The following is a 26,172-nucleotide window of genomic DNA, read 5'->3' as shown; positions in this document are numbered from 1 at the left end:
CTAGCATAAGAGTGCACCCTTTACCCACACCGAATCCTATTGAAGTCATTGGAGCTTCATTTGGGCCCAGGGGTACACTTGCATGCAGTGAATGAATGGCAAGATTAATCCTTAGTGACTATTCTGCAGGTAGGAAAAAATGCCTGCTGACTATGAAAGGAAAACCTTAGACTATCAGCGTGGTTGTGTAATCCCCAGGTCTAGTTTAGATGCTAAAGTCTCTTAAATTGTACTCCTTTAATTAAAATATTTAATTCTGTAGTTTTAATTACCTAATGCTTAGCTCACAATAAAAGATTCTTAAGATTTCTGAACCTACTGAATACATTAACAGAAGTAGAGAGAGTACCATGGTCACCATTAAATAGTTAACATTTGCCAACAGTACCATACTATTGTACCTGAGAGATTACAGTATTTCCCACTACTTATCATTAGGACTTAATGATGATATCCTAAATATCAGAGTGTTGTTTAGTGTTGACTTTTTAATGGTGATCGCTATGCTTGTAGTTGGAGCTCAAATTACAGCTAGGAAACAGAAGAGTTCTGGGTAAAAATTGATTTCTTACTGGGATGCTTACTCATTGTGAGACCTTGTGGAAAATCATTTGACCTCTGTCTCAGTCATCCTGGCTGTAAAACTGGATAAATTCAAGATCTCATTTGGTTTTCAGTGCCACATTAGACTTTATTTACTATGAACAAATACATTACAGAAAAAGAAAATGCCTTTGGCCATGAAATCCAATTTGTATGTGTGTCTTCTCTGCAAAAACAAATGTGCATGAAGACATTTTTTTAAATGACTCTCTTCAGTCCCTATGCATTACTTTACATGACAGAGTCATTGCAAATACTGGTCCTTGATAACCACAGACATGAGATAAATTAACTGTTTCATAAACTCCAGTTTGTCCCTTGGATGCTTGTTCTTACTTAGAAACATGTTGTTTCTTTATATTAGTAAGTGATCGGTGGTATCCTTCACTTCTGGATAGAAAAGAGGACTTCCTTTTTTATTTGAAAAGAGTACTGTGCCTTTCTGGCCCTAGGAAGCTAATTGATTGCTGAAATGCTCTCAGTTAAACTCTGAGAACCTTTCCATTTTGGTTTATGTCAGTGGACTCGTTGAGTATGCTTCAGTTAGTTTCTCATATGTTGCTGTCATTGCAGACCATATGAGATCATAGGGTTATAAAGTGTAGTTTTTTGCTACAATAAGAGGTGTTTACTTTATGCCGCAGGGCCACTCTACTTTTAAGTGCTGAATCATATTTAGCTTTTACATATGCCCATGTCAAGAGAATAATGCAAAGACTCTGATTATATTAAAATTAAGCATATTTTAAAGAATCATCTTTATAACTTAAACATTTTATTAAAGATATTATTGAAATGAAACTTAGGGTATATCAACACAGCAAAAAACCTGTGGCAGCGAGTCTCAGCGCCTGGGTCAACTGACTCAAGCTCTCAGAGCTCAAGCTATGTGGCTAAAAATAGCAATGTAGACGTTTCCACTTGTTCATATTAACACATACATTAAAAACAATATATGTTACATAGGAAACTAGCACAAAGAAGTCCAAGAGATGGAGCAAAACAAATACAAAACAAACAACACTGTAACAAACAAACTGGAAAAAAACCGAGGAGTCCGGTGGCACCTTATAGACTAAAAGATTTATTTGGGCATAAGCTTTTGAGGGTAAAAACCCCCACTTCTTCAGATGCACTTCAGTGGCGTTTTTTTTACCCACAAAAGCTTATGCCCAAATAAATCTGTTAGTCTTTAAGGTGCCACCGGATTTCTCATTGTTTTTTGTGGATACAGACTAACACAGCTACCCCTCTGATAAACTGGAAAGGAAGATACATTTTGGTTCTTGACTGGAAACATGCAATGGACTTCTGGCAAACTGAGAGGAATATCACTGGAGTGTGGCAAGCCACAATAGTCGTCAGTTCCAGTCCCAGTGATCTCATTTGCCATATTAGTAAATTGATGGGCCTCTTGTGTAAAACTTTGAATCATACTTGCCAATACAGGTTGTGGAGTGCAGTGTCTCGGAAGGTCTGTATTTAATCTCTATAAAAATTATTTAAAAGCAGAAGCAAAGTTAGTATAAGTAATGAATATAAGCTATTGAATATCCACGTCTTAAATTAGAGGGTTTTTTAGTACCATATTATAGAATAATATCTTTTAGTTTATATCATTTAAAAAAAAAAAGACAATTGTTACAGCCAGGACAGTGTTGACAAAAGATTATGTTCATCCTAAATAGTCATTTACATAGGAAATGTTTAGTCTGGTCTTCAAGAAGTACATGAGTGTATATGTAAGTGCTTAAGGAAGGGCAATACCAATACCATAATGCAATGGAAGACAGAAATGGTTCCAAGTCAAATATCCCTTCCAAGTCAAAAGAAGTTAATTTTGTTAGTGTTTCGAATGCTCCAGGGCCATGACTTGATTTAATTACTTCATAGCAGAAGTATAATTCTCCTGAGTTGCTGTTTACACACATTGACTTTAAAATGTTTTTAATAATGTATGGCTTTAATAAGCCTTTGTATAAGAGATGGAGAGCTCAAGATAATTAACTGTAATTAAAGTCACATTGTCCAGAATTCAGCAGAATAGAATACAGAGCTCTAAAGAAAGCCACATCCTGTCATCTTCAAGTTTGAGTTTGTTATACTATCTTGGATTGTAGTAAAGTCCATCAATTAGATTGAAAACCACAACATGTGTTTTTTCAGTATTATAAGTTCTCGCTGGATTGTTCCATCTAGTTATGCAAGTTTAAGTTTGTACGAATATATATTTATAGGCAAACGAGAAGACTTCGTGATGCTGAACAAGAAAAAGACCGAACGTTGCTGAAGACTATTATAAAAGTTTGGAAAGAAATGAAATCCCTGCGTGACTTTCAGAAGTTTACTAACACACCCATGAAACTCTATTTGAGAAAGTATGTTTTGATAACATTTTTGTTACTTCATGTGCTAGCAATGGGATTTTATTGCATGTTGCCATATTTGAGAGTTCACAAGTAACATGAAAAAGGCACAACGATAAGCTTTTAGTAGCAAGTTCTGGTATCACCTTTTTTTTTTTTTTGAACAACAAGTAATTACAATAACTGAGAGAAATTACTAGAGGGTAATGTCCAAAGTCAGAATTGTTTAGTTCATTGTGTATAGTTACTATCTGCTGTCAATTAGCATCTATCACAATTCTTAAAACTAACCTCATCCCTCACACCATTTTGCAGTCTTATAACTAAATACTAGATATAAATTGTTGTTCTTAGAATATCTCACACATTTTATGCACTCGTGTAACTAGCTGTGTGTTCATTACAAATTAATTATAATGTGCAAGACAAAGGAAAAAGAATTGCTAATTACTGCTGACCATTAAAAATTATCTTAAGGAATAATTTTTATATTCTTCATTTATTATTATTACTATTATTTATTAGTATTATTGTGGCACCTAGGAGCCCTTGGCATGGCCGAGGACCCTATAAGGTTTGTTATTTCGTAATAAGAAGTTTATTAGGATTCCAAAGGCCTGCTTTGCGTTTAAAGCTTCAGATACTATGACAAAGATAACCTAGTAATACTGATGTATCCTATGTGCTGAAAATTGCTTGAAAACTTACCTGTACATGAAAGCATAGGTTAAATGTGAATGCATTTATCAACAGAATACATTTTTGTTATAATGAAAGGAGCCAACAGTAGTGTACAATATATTTGTAAATTATAATTAATTGTTTTGAAGGGAAGAGGTTGACCAGAGATCAGATAAAAAAATCCATGAAGCAGAAATTCAGGCTGAAATAAATGAACTATTAGAAGAATACATGGAAGAGTATGAAAAGAAAATGGAAGAATACAAAACTGAGCTACAAGAGTGGAAATCTTGGAAAAAGGCACAGGTTTGTGTAAACAACACAGTCTATAAAATTGCATTATTGCCAAGTCTATTTTTAAGATATCTCTTGTTATGGTAGAAATAACTTGAAGATCAGTATAGCCATCACAAATTGTTAAGTGTAATGGAGTTCAGTTGGGTAAATTATTTATGTTTAGGATTGTTACTAAATTAACTTATGTTAAATAAATGGTATTTAAGTGCAATAGCTGTAGTGAAGTAGAACAAGTTAAACTTTCTCTAAGAAGTTTATTCTGTAGTGGTGATTGTTTTGTCTGATGTTGGTTTTCAAACTTCTTTGCTTACATTTCAGCACTGAAATGGTTTCATTAAATTAGATTAAACAGTTTTGCTGTATGCATGTTAAATTCAAGTCCCTGTGATTGTGAATGATTTTCCTTGTCACTTCAGGAGTTAAAATGAATATATTTCTCATAGTTAACAGTGAAACAATAAGATGTTTCTGGTGAACTGGCAGTCAATACCAAATGTCCAGTTACATCAAATAACTATTTAAAACTAGAAAATGCAATGAACTAATGTACTAGTTTTTCACTTCTTCAGAGCTGTATTAATATTTGTCTTAGAATACAAATTAAGGGCTCAGTTGTTCCTTGAAGATACAGCTGTATGCAAGAGGAGGGGATTCCAAGGTACACAGAACCAACTGTGATCACCAGAGATGATTGTCTAGAGCAGCCACAATACTTTCCAGAGCTTCCTGGCAGTACAGCCACAATATCGTCCTTTTAAAGAGTGCAATGTGTGCTTTTTGCAAGCCTGGGCAGCTCTTGTCCCAGAATGGGAAAGGTCATGGCCCTGCTCCCTCCACACTTCCTTTGGGAAGCACTAGGAACTCTGAGGAGGAGGAGGTGTCCGAGTAGTGTAAGGATTTCAATTGTACTTTGCCCATGCAGTTTCTTTTAGTGGTCTTATGCACCAGCTATCGTTTTTATTCAGGCACCAGTTATCATTTCTGTTCAGGAGAAGCCCATGTGTCAAATGATAGGGGCCTTGTCAATTAAGATTGGGGTGCATTGACTAAACTGTCTAATATATTTTCATTAATAACAAATGGTTTTTGTTACCGCTATCACTTTGTTTCTTCCGGGGCCACTCATTCTCCCTGGGATCAATAAAATAATCTAACCGAGAAGTGCCAATTTTAGTATGTCATGGTTGTTAGCATAGAAAGGCAGAGGGAGAAAGATGGTTGAATGCTTTTAGCTTTTGTTTTAATAGCACTTCTACAAAGGTGGCCTGTAAATATTCCCACTTATGGGCTACACCCCCCTCAGCAACTCCTTTTGCCCCAACTGTCCTGAGTTTGGGGACCTTCTGTTGTTGTTTGTTTATTTGTGATATGATAGTACCTAGATATCATCATTAGTAATAAGGGCCCCCTTGTTCTAATCATTGTACAGACACATAATGTAAAGACAAATCTTGCCCCAAAGAGCTTACAATCTAAATATATTATGAGAGACAACAGGTGGAAATAATGAATAGATGGGGGGAATGCAAGATACCAGTAAGACAATTATGATCGATGTAATCCAACACAGGAGCTGCCTAGCCGTTGGTGAGTGTCTTGTAGCTCTCATAGCAGAGTTGAGTTGTAAAGGCGAGATTTGAAGGAAGATACGGTAGTGGCTATGCTGATTTTTGGGAGAGCTCCTCGTATGCATAACGATTGTAATTGGAGGAAGAATGGAGGTGTTGAGGGGAAATTTGTCTATGGGCAATGAAAGATGCTTTTGTTGATAGAGCAGAGGTAGGGGTTGACAGCTCAATAACATGTAAGAGATAATAGGCAGGGTGTGGCTAAGCCAGAAAGAACCTTAAAAGCAAAGGCAAATAGTGTTTGATGCAGTGGAGAAGAGGCACCAGTGGAAGGATGCAGAAACGGGGATGATGTGGTTGGAGCCAGAAGCCAGGGTGTTCTTTGCCGTGGCTTTTTGAATGGATGAAGAAGGGGAGAAAAACAGTTCCTATTGGGACCTGTAACCTTTGATTTATGTGTTCCCAATTAGTAACTTAAAAATAAGGAATAAAACCAAATGGAATTCTTTAAGGTTTGAGCCTCCAGAGTATTTACAGCTAATTTAATGTAGTGGAGGTCTGTGAATGGTACTGAGTGCTAAAATTGAAAACTTTATTTAATATAAAATATTTAAGCAAACAGGCATTACAATATAACCATACACTGTGTTTATACTCTCATTCTTAGATGAAGTACTGCATTTAGGGGTGATCAATCACTAATTGAGGAGAACGGGTATAATCGTTTCTCTAATGGTACCTGGATAGTGGATGGGTGTGTCTAATCTAAAATTAGTGCACTACCCTTTTTATAATCAATTATAAGAATACCCCTTAATTAATTAACATTAAGTCCACATTTTAATCATAATTAAATATATTTTACTTTCGCATTAGCTATTTAACATTAATTGTCATTTTAGTTAACATCTGTGTAAATACCATACCAGTAAATATCAATATAGATAGCATTTTACAGCACCTTAACATTTTATCTAAAACACTTGTAAAAACCAGTTAGGACCAAAACATGTTTACAGTATAACCAGGAATTGTGTCCTAATTTATCTTCAACTTGCCTCTAAATTGTCTCACTTTACGTTACTCATATTTTACCAGGCCTCACTTAACTATTGTCAAGCCTGTTTTTACAAAATAGATTTTTGGTTGTTTCTATATAAATATAAGCAAGCATCATCTCTATAGGCTACAGATGAGACAAGGCCTTACATGTTTGAAACTGAGATTATAAAAGGATCTATGATCCTCAACCACCTCAGGTCTTTTTTTTTTTTTTTAAGTTAGGTGCGGGTATATAGACCTTCACTCCATGCCAGCAGAGCACTTTTTTGGTGTGTGGGGGTTGTGGTGCTTTGTTTTTTGTTTTGTTTTAGCCTCAAATATCCTGATAGTTTACTATCATTATTGGAGTTTTGATATCTTAGATTATAGTCTAAAGAGTTTCTAGATAATTTGGTGGGCATAATAAAAGGAGTAGAAGGAAGAAAGATGATAAAAAAAATAGAGCAGAGTAAGGCGAAAGAAAAGCAAGCAAAGGTGTTAGAAATAACAGTTGTGCAACTAGTTTGACTGGATGTAGGAATCAAAGGGAGAATTTCTATGGGTCTGTGCTATGCAAGAGCTCATGATCATAATGGTCCCATCCGTCATTAAAATCTATTAATCATAGCATTCAATTAATAAATGTATACCAATGTAAAACAAATATTTCAACAAAACTGTCATGTTGTTATTTGAACATTCCCTAAAACAGTATTTCTAAGAGAGACATTCATGTGATCTATTGACTGATCAGCAGTTACTGTACTATTAATTAGAGACATGGTGCTACATGGCAGGTAAAGTCTACCAAGTAGATAAGAATTATACTGCTCCAATCCCCTTGTTCAGTTGTAAGTTCATAGATTCCAATGTCAGAAGGGACTATTGTGATCGTGTAGACTGACCTCCTGTATAATGCAGGCCACAGAACTTCCCCAAAGTAATTCCTAGAGCATATATTTTAGAAAAGCATTCAGTCTTGATTTTAAAACAGCCAATAATGGAGACTCCACCATGAACCTTGATAAAGTGTTCAGGGGTTAATTCCCCTGACTGTTAAATATTTATGCCTTATTTCCAGTCTGAATTTGTTCCAGTCATTGAATCATGCTATACTTGTCTCTGCTACATAGATGAGCCCATTATCAAACATTTGTTCCCCATGTATGTTCTTAGACTATAATCAAGTCACCCCTTAGCTTTTTCTTTAAGCTAAATAGATTGAGCTTCCTGAGTCTTTCACTAGAAGGCATATTTTCTAATCCTTTAATAATTCTCATGGCTCTTCTCTGAACCCTCTCCAATCTATCACTATCCATCTTGAATTGGGGACACCAAAACTAGACGCAGTATTCCAGCACTGATCCCACTAGTACCAAACACAGACGCAAAATAATCTCTCTATTCTAACTCAAGATTCCCCTGTTCATGCATCCAAGGATTGCATTAGCCCTTTTGGCCACAGCATCGCACTGGGAGCTGATTATCCACCATGACCCCCAAATCTTTTTCAGAGTCATTGCTTCCCAGGATAAATCCACCATCTTGTAAATCTGAATGCTTCTGATAGCAGCAGGAACACTGGCGCACCTGGGCAGTCAGTAAGACCAAAGGTGAAAAATGATTGCATTTACTAGCAGAGGAGAGAAGAGAACTGAAGAGCAGCCCATTGTATACATAATTAAGGCTACATTTTAGTCATGGGTATTTTTAGTAAAAGTCATAGACAGGTCACGGGCAGTAAACAAATATTCATGGCCCGTGACCTGTCCATGACTTGTACTATACCCCGGACTAAATATTGGGAGTGCCGCGGGTGCTGGGGGGGGCCCGCAGGTGCTGGGGGCAATGGTAGCCCGGGGGTGCTGCAGGGGGTGGCAGCCCGAGGGGCGCTGTGGGTGCGAGCAGCTCGGGACCCCTGCTGGTGCTGGGAAGGAGGGTTGGCAGGGCTGGCAGGCTCCCTACCCGGCTTCTGGGATAGCGATGACATGTCTCTCCCTAAGCTCCTAGCTCCATTCGCTGCCAGCTCTGCAGCTCCCATTGGTCAGGAACTGCAGCCAATGGGAGCTGCGGGGGCAGTGCCTGTGGGTGGAGGCAGCACGTGGAGCTAGGAGCTGAGGGAGGGATATGTTGCCACTTTGCCCCCCCCAGGTAAGCGCTGCCCCTCCTGTGTCCCAACCCCTTGCCCTGAGCCCCCCACCCAAACTCCTGCTGCTGGGAGGGTGGGGTGGGCTGTGACCCAAGACTGCCCCAGCAGCAGCCGGTGCGATTGGCCCAGGAGCTGCCTGAGCTCCTCGGGCAGCCCAAGAGCCAGCGACACCGGCCGCTGCAGAAGACACAGAGGTAACAGAAAGTCACAGAATCAGTGACCTCCATGACAAACTCACAGCCTTATACATGATATCTAATAATTGTAATCACTTTTAAAACATAAAATAGCTGGCTCAATGGCTTAGTGAAAATACAGCTGCTCTGTGGGAGATCTGGGTTCTGTTTCTTGGACTTTGGATCACTGGGGACCAGAAGAATTGCAGTAGTAATTATCAGAGGGGTAGCCGTGTTAGTCTGAAACTGTAAAAAGCAACAGAGGGTCCTGTGGCACCTTTAAGACTAACAGAAGTATTGGGAGCATAAGCTTTCGTGGGTAAGAACCTCACTTCTTGCATCTGAAGAAGTGAGGTTCTTACCCACGAAAGCTTATGCTCCCAATACTTCTGTTAGTCTTAAAGGTGCCACAGGACCCTCTGTTGCTTTTTAGTAGTAATTATGTCAGTCTTTACCTATGTCAGTTAAAGAGTCAAATATGATCCTGGGAATGGCTGTCAGCCCTAACAGAGGACAAACTTGGTGGCTCAGGCTAAAGAGAAAATCGAAAGTCTCACAATGATCACTCAAGCAAATTCAGAATTTGTAAGTGTATTCTTTGAGATAGTCAAGTTAAGCCTATTGTTTAGCTATATGAATGCAGAGAACTACTAGCCGCAGAATAAATGAAGTTGGACCGAAGAGTGGGAGAACTTTATATAATCCTTTAAGAATAATAAAAAGAAATTTCCAACTAAATATTTGCAATGTGTAAGGAAAGTAGAACAGTCAGAAATAACTAAACATAGTGTATATTTTGATCAAAACAATTGCAAGTAGAACACTTTGGAGGAAAACTCTGTATTTTCTGTATGCAGAAGACCAAGAAGAAAAAGAAAATAAAACAAAGTCAAGACCAAGAGGAAGAAGAAGCAGAGGAGTCAGAATATGGTGAGGAACCAGTAAAACCCATCCCTCCTAAGCTGGCTAATAGGCTGGAGGTAGAGCAACAAGTTAGAGAAAAAGCCGTCAACATCAGGAGGAAACCTGGAGAATCTGTTTTAATTCCTGAGTTGAGCCTGACGGGAAGTGTAACTCCTAATGATCTGTGCCCCAGGTAAGATTGCTCTGAGACATTTATGGTTCTCTACAGATTAATTTGTCATTTATTATGTTAGGCAGGTGAGGTAATATATATTTTTTTCTTTTGGTGGAAGGGACAAACTTTCATGGTTCACGGATCTCTTTCTCAGGTCTTTGAAGCTTGAAAGCTTGTTGCTTCCACCAACAGAAATACATTACCTCATCTTCCTTGTCTCTCTCATATCCTGGGACTAACACATCTGCAACACTGCAAGTACTTATTATTTTGTCATTATCAATCTTCTGTTTGAATATTATTTATTTTATTTATTTATATTTAATTTAAATTAATTCAACTTTAGAAATACATTCTGAACACCCTGCTTAGCCTAGCTATTGGAATGTTCAGCATCTTCTTTCTAAAGTTGGTATAATTTTATTAAGTTCCATTGTAGGTCACATTTAAGATCCTGCATATATTTTAACGTTGGGCAAAATCCTGAAGGTTCCTCCGTGGCCAAGGAGGGCCCTACATGCAGTGGAAGAATTGCAGTACCAATGTCACTAGAAAGAACAGGTGCAAAGTGGAGAGGCCATTCGCTGAACTTTGGTAGCTCTTTATGTATCATGGAGTCCAGCTCTGTGACAGCTCCCTGTGGGAATGAGGATGAGTATCTGTAGATGCGCTGAGGGAGTGTCAGGGAAATGTGGTGGGTCCAGTGGATCAGTAAACTGCACAGATCCACTGACCACGAATCCTTTAGAGAGGGAGGGACAGTGGGCCACCATCACCTGTACAACTATGAGCTGTTGTAATAGCTGTGGCCTAGCTGCATATGTTAAAAATGTCACAACACACTCCACTCAAACCAAATACAAAGTCCCTTTATCTCAGGCTGTGGGCAAGATACTTAGGGACAGAATCATTTTCACAACCCAAAGTTAAAGGGAAAGGCGCCTCTGCATCTGTAACTCATGGAATGTAGCAGATGCCAGCCTAGCCCCCTCCCATGTAAAGTGTGTAGACGCACAGTCTTCACAGATTGTTGACCCTCTGGTTGACTCCAACTCCTCCCCCTGTATTTTTCTGTTCCTACTACAGCCCAATACTGGGGCTTTGTAGGGGCTTTGGGGATGTTGGCAGTGACAGACAGCCAAATCAAAGGCAGAGTATGGGCAGCTGTGCAACTGGAATGTAGCCATTACTACAGACGAAGGACTATATTAGCTTCTGTAGTCACTACATCTCCCCACTCCCAATTGAGTTTTGTGGCCAGTAGATACTTGCAGGCAATAGTCCTTATTCCTCTGCCTGCCCATGACACCCAACACCCCTATGCACTCCTCTTCCCAGCCTCACTCATGTAGTGGAGCCACAGTGGTTAGTCTGCAATTTTGGGACTTCCACAACCATGGAGGAGGTTGAAGAATTTCACCAAATGTGAATGTTTTTTGTTTCTCCCCACATCAGTTATGTATACAAACAGCCATTTTTGCAGTTGATAGATGTTAAACTAAGGCTGTTTGCCTTCTCCGTGGTTTTGGCCACTATGAGCACATCACACCTGAGCCCAAGTCCCTCCATAAGCTCCCAGGCAGCTTTTAAAAGGCCTTTCCACCATAAGAATGACACGCACAACATTGACACTCCCTTCTGCCCAAAAACCTCCAGTCAACAAATAAACAAAAAATGGCCCTGAAGGAAACCGACCTTTTAAAAATTATTTAAATCTAAAAAAAAGTAAAAAAATAAAAAACAAGCAGACTTTTTACACTTGAAAAGGGAGAAATGTCAAAGACTCCATGAAATCCACTAGAAACTTCACTCACTATCAATGTTATGTGGAAAGTGCTCAGACACCATGTGACAAGCAGTAGATAGAGAGAGAAGAAATTTACACATTGTCAGTGTTTCACAGTTTAACACAGATTATTTAATGGGTTTCAATGTCTTAAACTGTTCCATATCAAGGTTATGCAGAAAATAGCTTTAGCATAAACCGTTCCTGTTGCTGTTTGTCTTTCACACTGCCAGGATATTTTAGATCCTGACAGCTTTTGATATTGTTTATAATTTGTGGGGGAAAGAATTTTCACTAGATGAACAGGTCAGATTTTATCGCCACTTGAGGCTTCTTCATATAACAGTAAGAGGCAAAAGTTTATTATAAAATCTTTTTGCATGCATGAGAAATCAAAGTAACTGTGGAATTCCCAAGTCATTTTCCTGTGTAGTGATGTTTCTATAGAGTAATTAACTGGCCTATTTTTGGTTTTGTCTCTTGCTTTCTCTTCAGTAATCAGACTCCTATAAAATACCCGAAAGAGTAAAGATATTTTGCACAAAATCTCTCTTGCTACAATTTATGTTTAACATGTTCACAGGGCAGAAGTTTTAAGACGAGAAGATGTAAAGAAACGTTCAGTGTTTTTAAAAGTCCTTTTCAACACTAAAGAAGTGTCGAGGACCGTCACCCGGCAAATAAGCTCAGACTTCAGAGTTCACTTCGGACAAATTTTCAATTTGAAAATATTCAATTGGCCAGAGAGTTTAAAACTTCAGGTACATAATTCTTTTGCAAGGACTCTACTATGTAACACATATTAAAAAGACCATTTTAATTGGTTTTATGCTTTTACGCTGTATTTTTTTTAATAGCAGCTAGAAGGTTGTAAAGCATAGGTCCTCCAGGGCCTGAATTGTTCCCTTACCTCAGCTATAAGTGACAAAGATCTAACTTGGCATTGCGTTTTTAGCCCTGGGCATGTATTGGGAGGGGAGAGGGCCAAGATTTGTCCCTTATCTCTTGGTCTGGACAGTGTGGACTAAGACTCAGAGAAGAAATTAAAACATCTTTAAAAAATACATTTAAATTAATAGGTTCTGGCTAGATTCTAGGTTTCAAACGGGAAATTAATAAACGATCAAATTATATGGTTCAGTAGGTAAGTGAAGTAACTTTTTTACTTTTAGAGAAGCTGTGGTTTACATCACAGATAAAACAAATATGATGGTCTGTTCTACTCAGGAAACTCTTGTCCACAGAATAAAACTACTGGACAATTTGAAAAAATGTAGTACTCTTGATCAAGTTGTTAACTTGAGTTATAGAGAAGGATGCACTCTCTGAATTCTGAGAACTGCTTCATTCACTCGGAAAAGGGTAATTCAATAATGTAATGAAGCACACAATAGCACACTTTTAAAATACCCCATTTTTAAAATGCTATGTCTAAGGGGTGCCTAATGCAACATTTATCATCCAGGCTGTCTTTTCATGATATAGTTAAAGGTACACACTAGCCTCCTTTCTTCCCATGCCCACTTGTGCCACCCACCCTCTTGCACAGGGACAAGGTATAGTTGCAGTCCCTTCTCTCAGTGTAGTGCTGAAACCGACCCTCCTAGTACTTCTTTTGCTGCAAACCACCCCAAAGGGGACCAGGAGGGGAGACAGGGCCATGGCACATGGTCCTGTGGAGCTGGCCAGGCACATTGAGGGAAATAGGCTGCACTGTCCTAAGGGCTGATATAGTGTACATGCTCTCATTTGCTGGTAGCTCAGTAAAGGGTTGTATCTTATGAGACATGGTCCCTCCAATAGCTTCCCTGGTGTGGGGTGTCTCTGCCACCACCAAGATGGTCAGTAGTTGCATATTGTGTAGGAAGATAGTAAGGATTTTCATTAAAGGCTAGATGTTGCCCTAAATGCTATCAGGCACATGAGATGCGGAGGGAACACTCAGCAGCCAAGGTTGACCAAAGGGATTTTTATGAGTCAGCAAGGATTCCTCCTGGGTAGTCCCTTAGAAAATAATATTGTCCACTACTTAGTTATTGCTTTAAACACTGTACATGTGTAAATATTTAAATCGTACTTATCAGTCTAGTATTCCTCCACCTCTTAATCATGTTAACTGCTTTTTTTCCGAACACCCTCCAACTTACTTATATCTTGTAGTAATGAGGCACCCAGAATTGAATGTAGCATTTCACTACTTATGTCTTGCTTTTTTCAGATATATGAAACAATGGGACTCAGCAGCACTAACCTGTTAGCAGAAATGTTTATACCTGTTCCTGAGACTACAGTTCTCACTGGTAGAGCTCGTACAGAAGAAATAGAATTTAGCAGCAACCAGCGTGTGATGTTGGACCATGAAGGAGTTGGGAGTGGTATGGATTCTTGCTTACTCTCAGTGGTGCTTGGATTAGAATGTTTTACTCTTAGATTGAGCCCAACATATTACTTTTACATAGTTTTAGCCAAGTAAATAAAATATATTTCTGTATGTTAAGAATGTTCTGCTAGTCTCAGGCATAAAGCATAATTAAATCAAGAGCATTTAGAATCTCAGAGACTGAGTTATATAAAACTGTCCCAGTTCACATTACTAGCTAAATTTGTGATGGGATTTTTCTTTGTCCTCCTTTGTGAAATACTTTTCGTTTTTATGTAATAAAAAATTATATGATTTTAAAAGGAGTTCTATTTGTTACTTTTCACTATGTAAAAATAGAATCCTCTCTAAAGTTTTGACTATAAGAAATATACGTAGTGGAGCAGTATGAGCTAGTATAAAATCAGCATGGCTCCACTCACATCATTGATTTACAGCAGCTGAGAACCTGGCCCTGTGAAATATATTCTTGTGTACTAGTTTTTACTCTTCCTAATTGGTTTGCTTACACACTGTAAAAATGCTTTATCACTTTTCTTGACTTCCAACAACATTAAATCCCAATAACTTCTTTTTCAGTTGGTTCCCAAAGTCCCTGCGCTCCAGGCTCCACCATTTTATTATTTTTTATTTTAGTAATAAACATGTATTTAGTACTATAACATTGCACGGTATTTTACAGATTCTTTAGAGATTAACAAATTACTTTAACCATGTCCCAAGGAGTTTCCAATCTTAAATTAGACAAATGTGGCACATGAAGATAAACTAAAGAGAGGAGTAGAAAAATGGGGAATTAAGGTAAAAATAAAAATAATAGAGTCGTATTATGAAGTGAGTGACTCATACGTGTCAGTATTTTGCAATAGAGACTAGGGTAGAGCAAGAGAGCAGGAGCAGCCTACACAGGAGTGAAGTCAGTGGTGGAAGGCCAGGTGAAAGATGTGGGTGCTGAGCAGAAGAGAGTGAGTGGGTTGAAGGCCACTGAGCATGCTGGATATACATAAGGCTGTACAATACATCATGGTTCCCTGGGGGCTGACTTTTCAACCATATGTCTTTTGATTACCATTCAGGAATGAAACCTTTTGGAAAAGTGAGAGCCTTCTAATAGTGGTTCAGTGTGCAGTTAGGGAAACAAATTCTTCCAAGAGTAGGTGTTGGTGCGGTTGGTGTTAATAAGCACATTCTTTTCACAGATACTGAATTAGTGTATCATAAATCACAATAGGATACTGCAACTTTGAAACTTCCAGGAAAGATCGTTGTATATGTTGTTTTTCTCCTGGTTGTAGGTGTGCCATTTTCATTTGAAGCTGATGGTAGTAATAAGATTACTTTAATGACCTCTGGCAAAGTGTCCAATAGTGTTTCCTGGGCAATTGGAGAAAATGGAGTACCCTTAATTCCTCTAGTATCACAGCAGAAAACAGGGATTCCAAGGTAATATGCTGCAACGACGTGTTGAAAAATTTAATATATTATGGTATTTAAATTATTTGGAAAATAGGTGATTGTTAATAATCAAGCAATAACTGTCATATGGCTTTTTAAAATACAGAAACTTTTTTCTCTTATGCAAAGGATATAGAGATAATATTTTGGGTAAATATTTTAATTAACATTTTAATCTTTTAACATTTGGTTGCTAGACAGCATAAAATGCTGAAAGAAGTGGCAGCTGATGCCTTCATTATTATAATGGCCAGATAGCAAACTAGGGTCAGTGTAGTTTTTTTTCTTGTTTCTTGTGTTAGAGTGTGAAGAGAACATTATTGGTAATCATCACCAAGAAATACAACCCTTATACAAAATACATTATGCATACAGTCTGTCTACTTTAAATGTCATTCTTATCATGGGTTGAGAGAAACTAAACCATGGGAGTTATAAAGAGGGTAGCACAGGAGTATTGTCACTGTTGCTCTTATTAACTTAATTGGTTAAAAATAAACCTGGCCTCAATCCATACTAAATTTACTTCCCAGTCACTGGTCCACGTGAGCCCTGGAAGCCTGGTAAGCTACAGAAACTAATCCCTGGTCTGTATAAGAAAATCTCCCATATCCTGAGGCTGCAAACTAGGCATTGTGGATGGCTCCTTCCCAGTGGTGGTAACTTTGGTCACTTCTGTATAATTCCAATTAACTGAATGGAGTTACACCATGGATAAATATGGCCCTCTGACTCTGCCATCAGCTCTTGGAAATTATATAATGTGACTTAACTGAGCGTGCTCAGCGTTTTCCCTGTCTTCTTAACATGGGAAATAGTTCTTCCCAATGGTAATCCATCCGGTACTCTCTTTGACCCAAACTGCAGCCAAGAAAGAAAGTTATTCTAGATTGATTAGCTCGTACTTACTGTATGGTGGGAGGTTGAAAGATCATTAGTAGCATGAGGCAGTGGCTCATTTATATGATCTCTGTTACTTCTGTACAATTGTGCAGCAGAGTTTTTTAAAATATGAATGAATGCAATGCTCATGAACAGTGCTGCATTAGCTGAAGTCCTTTGTTTGCCCATAGAACAGGTAAGGTCCATGCCTACCAGTACCATGGAACTAGGAGTACAGGCTGCCCCCTTCAAACCTGATCTGGAGAGATCACCTCTAGGAGTGAGAGGGTATTTTGGCTATATACCCAGTCAGTGCTTGACCTCTGCTGAGCCTTTCAAAAAGGAGGCCAAATGTGGTGTGGGGGAGGGGTTCCCATAAATTTGGGCTGTCATAACTTTGCTCCTGAAAACAATTCTCACAACCTCCCTTTATTGCATCTTCTTGCTGCTGTTTTATAGAGGAATCACCTGATCCAAACCAGGTGTAGCTCCTTTCATAATCAGGGCTCACTAGCCATTAGGCCTACCAGCCCTTAAGGGCAAACCACCCTGTTACATTCAGGGTACGCTATGAAGATGCCCATACATACATATAACTTCCCTTAGTGCTAATGGAAGTTACCTCTGTTTGTCTCTTGTTGCACAGAGGATCTATCATTCCAAAATGTAAAATATATTTAATTCAAAACACTTTCATAAACCACCATTCTGAAAATTCAAAAACTGGGTTAATTCCATAACAAAAATCCTTCATGGTATTGTCATGGTAATTAATTGTACTGTCCTTTTCACAAAAGAAAACATTGTCCTTTTATAGATCATAAATATTTGTAGCAAAAAACACCACAATTCATGAAGAGAAAAATGCCAAAAGCTTGCTTGCTTTCTTATTGCGAGTGTGCGATGAAATTTCATATTTCCGAGTGGTGGAATTTGCAGTCAAAGTATTTTTTTTCCAAAAGATTAGTCTTTGTTTATTATATTTCACTGACGAAAAAAAAATCTGAATCCTTTGGTATCAACTGTCATTTCAGTGCTTTAAAAAATATTGATGCCGTTGCGTCTATTGGCACATCAGGCTTAACTGACATGAAGAAACTAGCCAAGTGGGCAGCAGAAACAAAGCTGGATCCAAATGACCCAAAAAATGCAGATCTGATGCAGTTGATAATGGTAAGAGGCTTTAATGAAACCATTTTGTTGAAATCTGGGATTTGCAAAACGAATTATGACTTTTAAAGGAAGTGAAAAAAAATTATCCTGCTTTAAACACAAAAAGTAACAGTTCAATTCTATGTGTAGTTGATTTGCAATGCTGTTTCTTATGTTTAGCATGACATGTTGGATATTCCTAACTTGCCGTTTTCCCATAAATTTAGTGTCAGTCACTAAATTAGTGGATTTTAGAATCCTTAAAAAAAAATTAATATTTTTTTTGTACCCAAAGCATTAAAACATAGATTGGATTCAGTAACTTTAATTTGTATGACTCTTTCATGCTAACTCTGTCCCTAAATGCTTAATGTAATTATATTGGTCTCGCTGAAAGCCATTATCTTGCTCCTATTGAAGTCAATGGGAATTTTGCCATTCACTTAAAAAAATAGAATTGGGCTCTAAGTGATCATAACAACATATTCTTGCGTTTGTTTAGAGGTATGAGATCATCAGGTTCATAATTGAAACCAGGGCAAAAGTATGCTTTTTTGGCTCTTTTTAGATCTATTTTAGTTTCCCCTCTCAGTCTTTGTTGTTGGATTGTTTAGCTATGAGTAGTAACAGTCGATGGTACACTTCACGTTTCTCTTTCATTTAGAAAATAATCTCCCAATTGATTTGTTTGTTTGTTTGTTTGTTTGTAAAAGAGTCAAATGTTACAGATCCCAGATGCCATCACATTAGGAAGCATACATGTACATCTAGAGCCCATGGTCTCTGCCAGAATGGAGCCTAAGCTTAAAATGTGTAGCATTCAAGCCAGTCTGGCTGGTTCTATATAATCTGGACGAAGAGATGAGAGGACAATCAAACCTTTAAACTAGATGTGTGGTTAGTTTTTACACTGATATACTCATTGATTTCAGTGGTGTTACACTTGTGTGAAACTGGTGTAATGGAAAGGGAATCTGAGCATATTTTTAAATTAAATAAGTATGTATGTCGGACCAAATTGTGAACCCCCTCTCCCCTGGGGAGCAGTTGTTTACACAAGTAATCCTACTGGAGGAGATGTCACTGCTCAAGTGAGTAACAGCTCATTAATGGGAATGAAGAATTCACAAACTGCTCTTAGCTACCTCAAGCCTCAGTCCTGCAAAGACTTACATATGTGCATAACTTTAGTAAAGTTATACATATGAGTAGGGCCCTACCAAATTCATGGTCCATTTGGGTCAATTTTAGGGTTGTGTGATTTTAAAAATTGTAAATTTAATGATTTCAGCTATTTAAATCTGAAATTTCAGTGTTGTAATTGTAGGGGTCCTGACCCAAAAAGGAGTTATGGGGAGGTTGCAAAGTTATTGTAGGGGAGGTTGCGGTACTGCTACCCTTACTTCTGCACCGCTGCCTGCAGAGCTGGGCCCTCAGTCATCAGCTGCCAATATCTGGCCGTCCAGTGCAGAAGTAAGGGTGGCATGGGCTGGTGGGACACTGCCTTCAGAGCTGGGCGCCCAGCCTGCAGCCGCCGCTCTCTGGCCACCTAGCTCTGAAGCAGTGGCGGTTCCAGCCACCAGCGCTCCAAGCGTGTGTCTGGGGCGGCAAGCTATGGTGGCGGCCGTCAGGCTGCCTTCGGCGACATGCCTGCAGGAGGTCCGCCAGTCCCGCGGATTCGGCAGCAATTCGGAGGTGGGTACGCCGAGTCCGCAGGAATGGGAACCTCCCACAGGCATGCCGCCGAAGGCAGCCTGCCTGCCGTCCTTGGGATGGCAAAAAAACTAGAGCTGCCCCTGCTCTAAAGGCAGCAGAAGTAAGGGTGGCAATACCACAGCCCCCCTAAAATAACCTTATGATCCCTCTGCAACTCCCTGTTGGGTCAGGACCCCCAATTTAAGAAACACTGGTCTCCCCCATGAAATCTGTATAGTATACAGTAAAAGCAAACAAAAGACCAGATTTCACAGAGGGAGACCAGATTTCACGGTCCATGATGTGTTTTTCATGGCCATTATTTGGTAGGACCCTACATATGACTGTCTTTGCAAGATTGGGGCCTAAATTATTATACTGTACCATAGCTTCAGTTGTCACAACAGTTATTACAATATTTTATATTTACATTTAAATTGTGAATGAATTAAATTCCACTATATTCTTACTAAAAACTAAGAATTATTAAAAACCTTATTTTAAAATATTAAATATTTGTTATATTTTGGCATATTCAGGCTGGTTTTGGTTCCAGTGGGGCACTTGGCAATATATCTAATGAATTAGTCAACCCATTTAAAAAATATTTATGGACATTTTTCACTCTGAATTGAACTTGTAATATTTACCTTTGTTATTTAGGTTGCCACTAATGGAGATGCTTGTGTTCCTGGTTTCTTCAGACTGGAGCAATTGCAGCAAGAGTTTAATTTTGCTTCAGATGAGGAACTTAACAGATCAAAAAGATTCCGACTCCTACAACTCAGACACAGAGAGGTGGCAGAGTTCCGTAATTATAGGCAAGTCCCTTTACTTGAAAGAGAAATAACTGAAAAACTTTTTGAGGTAGGTTGTTGTCTGAAATTATTTAAATTATGGTCTTTAATAAGATATTTATCAGTTTTATCTTCAGTAATATTTGGCTTGATAAAGTCAGTTCCTCATTACTTTGAGGGCCAAATTCTACCCTGACTTCAACTGCATTGACTCCAAAAGGATTACATGGAGTGTAACTCAAAAAAGTATTTCACTTTAAATATACCTCACGTTACCTGAATCTAGAATTAGATTGTCTCCTTCCAAAGAAATAGCTGCTGGAACAGACTCTGGAGGAAGAAGATTTAAGTGGAGCTGCACTACGACAATTTCCCCTATCCACCAGTCTATTTGGAATCCTCTTTTAAAAGAGAATTCCAAACATGAAAAGTCAAGAGAGGTTGTGCAAATGTTAATTGAGGCACCAACTTTATTAACTTTTGTCCAATTCTTTGGATGGGGCTAAAGAAAACAGTACTACTGAATTGAAGCAAATATTGGGGGGAACAATCAAGCCCATAGTGTTTTCTTTTTCATGTTTTATTTAAACCATCCTTCTTCTATGATCCTGGGTCTCTGATGTCGTTTAAGGTTCTTCAGGTGACCTCTGTACCTTCCCACCCATGGGATACACTGGTGGTGTAACTGACAGGTCGAACATTTCGTAGCAGTGCCTGTTAGAGTGCTCTCCTGCCCCTCCTTTTACTTTTATTGAACATTCTAAGGATGAGGCTATAAAAGAGTTTGTGGCACTCCAGCCATCTCAGTTCCTTCCAAATGTCTCAGCAGGTGGACCAAGAACCTCTCCAGGCTGGATCCAACCTCTTCAAAGACACTGTACCTTAGTTAGATTTCTTAATTAGTTAGCATTAGTGTTAGAAATTTTAGCTTTGTTTATTTTAAAGAAGCCTTATTGAGGGCACAAGAACAAACCATCCCGATGTGCAGAAAGAATAGCAAATATGTCAGGCGACCAGCTTGGCTTAACAGTGAAATCGTCAATGACCTTGAACTCAAAAAGGAAGCTTACAAGAAGTGGAAATTTGAACAGATGACTAGGAATAAAAATATTGCTAGAGCATGCAGGGGTGAATCAGGAAGGCCAAGGCACAATTGGAGTTGCAGCTAGCAAGAGATGTGAAGAGTAACCAGAAGGATTTCTACAGGTATGTTAGCAACAAGAAGAAGGTCAGGGAAAATGTGGGACCCTTACTGAATGGGGGAGGCAACATAGTGACAGATGTGGAAAAAGCTGAAGTACTCAATGTTTTTTTTGCCTCGGGCTTCACAGACAAGGTCAGCTCCCAGACTGCTGCACTGGGCAGCACAGTATGGGGAGGAGGTGAGCAGCTCTCAGTGGTGAAAGAACAGGTTAAGGACTATTTAGAAAAGCTGGACATGCACAAGTCCATGGGTCCAGATCTAATGCATACGAGGGTGCTGAGGGAGTTGGCTGATGAGATTGCAGAGCCATTGACCATTATCTTTGAAAATTCGTGGCGATCGGGGGAGGTCCCGGACGATTGGAAAAAGGCAAATATAGTGCCCATATTTTAAAAAGGGAAGAAAGAGAACCTGGAGAACTACAGACCGGTCAGCCTCACTTCAGTCCCTGGCAAAATCATGCAGCAGGTCCTCAAGGAATCCATTTTGAAGCACTTGGAGGAGAGGAAGGTAATCAGGAACAGTCAGCATGGGTTCACCAAGAGCAAGTCATGCCTGACCAACCTGATTGCCTTCTGTGATGAGATAATTGGCTCTGTGGATATGGGGAAAATGCTGGATATGATATAGCTTGACTTTAGCAAAGCTTTTGATACAGTCTCCCACAGTATTCTTGCCAGCAAATTAAAGAAGTATGGATTGGATGAATGGATTATAAGGTGGATAGAAAGCTGGCTAGATTTTTGGGCTCAACGGGTAGTGATCAATGGTTTGATGTCTAGTTGGCAGCTGGTATCAAGCAGAATGCCCCAGGGGTCGGACCTGGGGCCGGTTTTGTTCAACATCTTTATTAATGATCTGGATGATGGGATGAATTGCACCCTCAGCAAGTTTGCAGATGACACTAAACTGTGGGGAGAGGTAGATATGCTGGAGGGTAGGGATAGGGTCCAGAGTGACCTAGACAAATTGGAGGATTGGGCCAAAAGAAATCTGATGAGGTTCAACAAGGACAAGTGCAGAGTCCTGCACTTAGGAAGGAAGACTCCCATGCACCGTTACAGGCTGGGGACCGACTGGCTAAGCAGCAGTTCTGCAGAAAAGGACCTGGGGATTACAGTGGACAAGAAGCTGGTTATGAGTTAGCAGTGTGCCCTTGTTGCCAAGAAGGCCATTACTAGGAGCATTGCCAGCAGATCGAGGGAAGCGATTATTCCCCTCTATTCGGGGGGAATAAATTTCCACTTCTTGTAAACTTCCTTTTTGAGTTCAAGCTCATTGAAGATTTCATGGCATATTGGGCTATATTAGTAGGCATTTGGGGCTATATTAGTCATCATGTTGTTACTCTTCACATCTCTTGCTAGCTGCAACTCCAATTGTGTCTTGTCCTTCCTGATTACACCCCTGCATGCTCTAGCAATATTTTTATACTCCTCCCTAGTCATCTGTTCAAATTTCCACTTCTTTTTGAGGTCAAGCTCATTGAAGATTTCACAGCATATTGGGCTATATTAGTAGGATTATTGGGCTATATTAGTAGGATTATTCCCCTCTATTCGGCACTGGTGAGGCCACATCTGGAGTATTGCGTCCAGTTTTGCCCCCCTCCCCCCACTACAGAAGGGATGTGGACAAATTGGAGAAAGTCCAGCGGAGGGCAACGAAAATGATTAGGGGGCTGGGGCACATGACTTATGAGGAGAGGCTGAGGGAACTGGGGTTATTTAGTCTGCAGAAGAGAAGAGTGAGAGGGGATTTGTTAGCAGCCTTCAACTACCTGAAGGGGGGGGGGGTTCCAAAGAGGATGGAGCTCAGCTTTCTCAGTGGTGGCAGATGCCAGAACAAGGAGCAGTGGTCTCAAGTTGCAGCGGGGGAGGTCTAGGTTGGATATTAAGAAAATCTATTTCACTAGGAGGGTGGTGAAGCACTGGAATGGGTTACCTAGGAAGGTGGTGGAATCTCCATCCTTAGAGGTTTTTAAGGCCTGGTTTGACAAAGGCCTGGCTGGGATGATTTAATTGGTGTTGGTCCTGCTTTGAGCAGGGGATTGGACTAGAGGACCTCCTGAGGTCTCTTCCAACCCTAATTATTCTATGATTCTATGAAAAGTTATTTCTTTTATTTGTTCCCATACGTCGGTACTGACTTACAGATCCTATGACATACCAGGTGTTTGGCTTGGTTGGGGGAAGGACATTCTCATGATCTGCAGCCAGTCCTAGTAGGAGCACCTCTTCAAATCTATCACCTCTCCTTCTGGATAAAGATGTGAGATACAGCTCCTGTTAGCAGGGTCAAGCACTGCTTTGGGTCACTTTCAGTTCCCTCATGCTTGGTTCTGAAAACCCCCTCGGAATCTAGGTCAAAAATTTAGGCCACCGCACTGGGTAAATCTCTAAAGAAGGGCCCGTGTCCTTGATGTACTGAATGTAGCTGTTCCAGATGTTGGTTCCAATTCCTCAGTGCTATAAGCATGTGCTATAATGATAGATGCCCGGGTACATCACTTGGCTCCAGTCCCTTGTCGCCGACCCCACAATTTGCCCGCCTGGTTTTGACCTGCCCCCTGTCCAATGGTCTCTGTTGAACAGATTCTGAACCGGGCAAGGTCTCTGTGCAGCCAACCAGTATCGCAGGGGCCTTCGTGACAGCCCTTTGTGCAACTGTGGCGCAACACAGACAACGATGCACATTGTTGAGGAATGCCTGCTGACTAGGTTCAGCGGTGGCCTAGAAGAACTGCATCATGCCACTTAAAATGCCATCGCTTGGCTAGATGACTATGCACACACTAAATAAATCACTTGGCTATGCAGATAGATTCAGATCCAAAGGTTGTGCAGTTACCTGCATACCCATTGATAAGGGGAATAAAAGAAAAGCCTCAGAGCTACTTCCTGATCCAACTTTCTTGATGGGCAAGAGACAAAAGCTCACAGAGCAGATTTAGATTTTCCCAGAACTTTCACTCCTTCCTAGAATACCTGTGGGCTCACCAGAGAGGTGTGTCTCCTCCTTTTCAATTTTAAGAAAGCCAAGACCATTAGTTTTTCCCTTTATTTACTTTCTCTGATCCAAGATTGGATCCACAATCTGACAGTGAATCAGAGCATGATGGACAGGTTAATTTACCACCTTATTTCTCATCATATGAAAAGAAAGGGTACCCAAGGAAACACTACAGATGCTCCATACAGTTGACATAGACTCTACCCTCACCCCAGTAGATATTGTGATAAGGTAGTCTGATGCAGAATATTGGCAAGGATTGGCAATTCCCTCCCCACACCCCTCTCTTATCCAAGGTCATACACAAGTTATGGACTGACAAATCCAGAATCATCTTGATAGCCCCCATGTGGCCCAGACAAACATGGTTCCCTTACCTGCTGAAGATGACAGTATGCCCACCACGCATTCTTCCTCTTCTTCCACATCTCCTATCTCAGGATGCAGGCTAGGTATACCACCTGCACCTGGAAATACTCCACCTAAAGGCATGGTTATCCCATGGTATCAAGGCAATGAAATGAGCTGTTCAGAGGAGGTAAGGACCATACTATTAAACTGCAAATGGTCTACTAAACGATATACTTACCTGCACAAAAGAGATTCCACATATAGTGCCACAATAGACCTCTCCTTTACCAATGGTATTAGATTATATACTAGAATTTAAGAAATTGGATCTGCCAATGTGCTTGATCAAGGTACACCTCATGTCAATCATAGCTTTCCATCACAAAGTTGACGAGTTCTCAGTCTTTGCCTAGCCTCCCACTAAACGATTTCTCATAGGTATTCGTAACCTTTATCCTGAAATATAAGTCCCTACTCCACCATGGGACCTTAATCTAGTGCTATGATGCCTTACTAGGCTCCCTTTGAGCCCTTGATGATGTGTTCACTTTTCCATCTGTCGATGAAGGTGTCCTTTTTCATTACTATCACATCCACATGATGATTTGGTGAACTTGGGGCTCTAATGGCACTCCCCTACACACAATATTCTTCAACAACAAAGTTATTCTAAGACCACATCCAAAATTTTTACCTAAAATAGCTTTCTTGTTCCACTTGAACCAGCCCATTCATCTCCCATCGTTCTTCCCAAAACCTCATGGGAACAGACGAGAAATGATGTTTCACACCCTGGACGTCAGAAGGGTACTAGCATTTTACATTCAGAGGACTAAACCCTTCAGAAAGTCACCAAAGTTATTTCTTTCTATCACGGAAAGATCTAGAGGAGCCGCCATATCCAAGCAAAGGAACTCAAAATGGATCTCTGGGTGCATTGACCTTTGCTACCATCAACAATAACTACAACCCCAATGGGGACCTGCACGCACTCCACCAGATCACTTTCTACATCAATAGTCTTTCTCAACAATGTACCCATCATGGACATCTGCAAAGCTGCAATCTGGGCGTCAGTCCACATGTTCACAGAGCACCATGCAATACAGCAGGACTTGACATCAGACGCTCTGCTTGGACTCACAGTTTTATCATCTGCCACGAATACAACACCGAAGCCCCAGGGCCAGCTCCAGATATTTTGCCGCCCCAAGCGGCGAAGCGGAAAAAAAAAAGATACGGCACTTTGGCAGCAGCGGCGGCAGCTCTACTGCGCCGCTTCATTCTTCGGTGGCAATTCGGCGGCAGGTCCTTCGCTCCGAGAGGGACTGAGGGACCCGCCGCCGAAGACCTGGACGTACCGCCCCTTTCCATTGGCCGCTCCAAGCACCTGCTTTCTTCGCTGGTGCCTGGAGCTGGCCATGCGAAGCCCCTTCTGTCTGATGAAGGGGACTGCTCTACAGCCACCTAAAGTGGAACACTCACAGTGACACTCCTCG

The 26,172-nt window shown here is 40.1% G+C and overlaps 1 protein-coding gene across 8 annotated transcripts in view; it reads left to right on the top strand.

The window, feature by feature from the left end:
* Positions 1–26,172, top strand: part of CC2D2A (coiled-coil and C2 domain containing 2A) — a 124,035-nt gene that overhangs the window by 54,006 nt on the left and 43,857 nt on the right. For all 8 annotated transcript variants that reach the window (XM_065597052.1, XM_065597050.1, XM_065597051.1 and 5 more), the window contains 8 exons: positions 2,841–2,981; positions 3,800–3,956; positions 9,739–9,977; positions 12,329–12,506; positions 13,964–14,120; positions 15,421–15,568; positions 17,497–17,635; positions 19,973–20,176. In XM_065597052.1, coding sequence (XP_065453124.1) covers positions 2,841–2,981; positions 3,800–3,956; positions 9,739–9,977; positions 12,329–12,506; positions 13,964–14,120; positions 15,421–15,568; positions 17,497–17,635; positions 19,973–20,176 — 1,363 coding nt within the window. The remainder of the gene's footprint in view (positions 1–2,840; positions 2,982–3,799; positions 3,957–9,738; positions 9,978–12,328; positions 12,507–13,963; positions 14,121–15,420; positions 15,569–17,496; positions 17,636–19,972; positions 20,177–26,172) is intronic.

The sequence above is a fragment of the Chrysemys picta genome, chromosome 5, assembly GCF_011386835.1.
Source record: "Chrysemys picta bellii isolate R12L10 chromosome 5, ASM1138683v2, whole genome shotgun sequence".
NCBI classification, from domain to species: Eukaryota; Metazoa; Chordata; order Testudines; family Emydidae; genus Chrysemys; species Chrysemys picta.
Note: the sequence above shows the minus strand (reverse complement) of the source record. Positions and strands in the feature narration are given on the sequence as shown.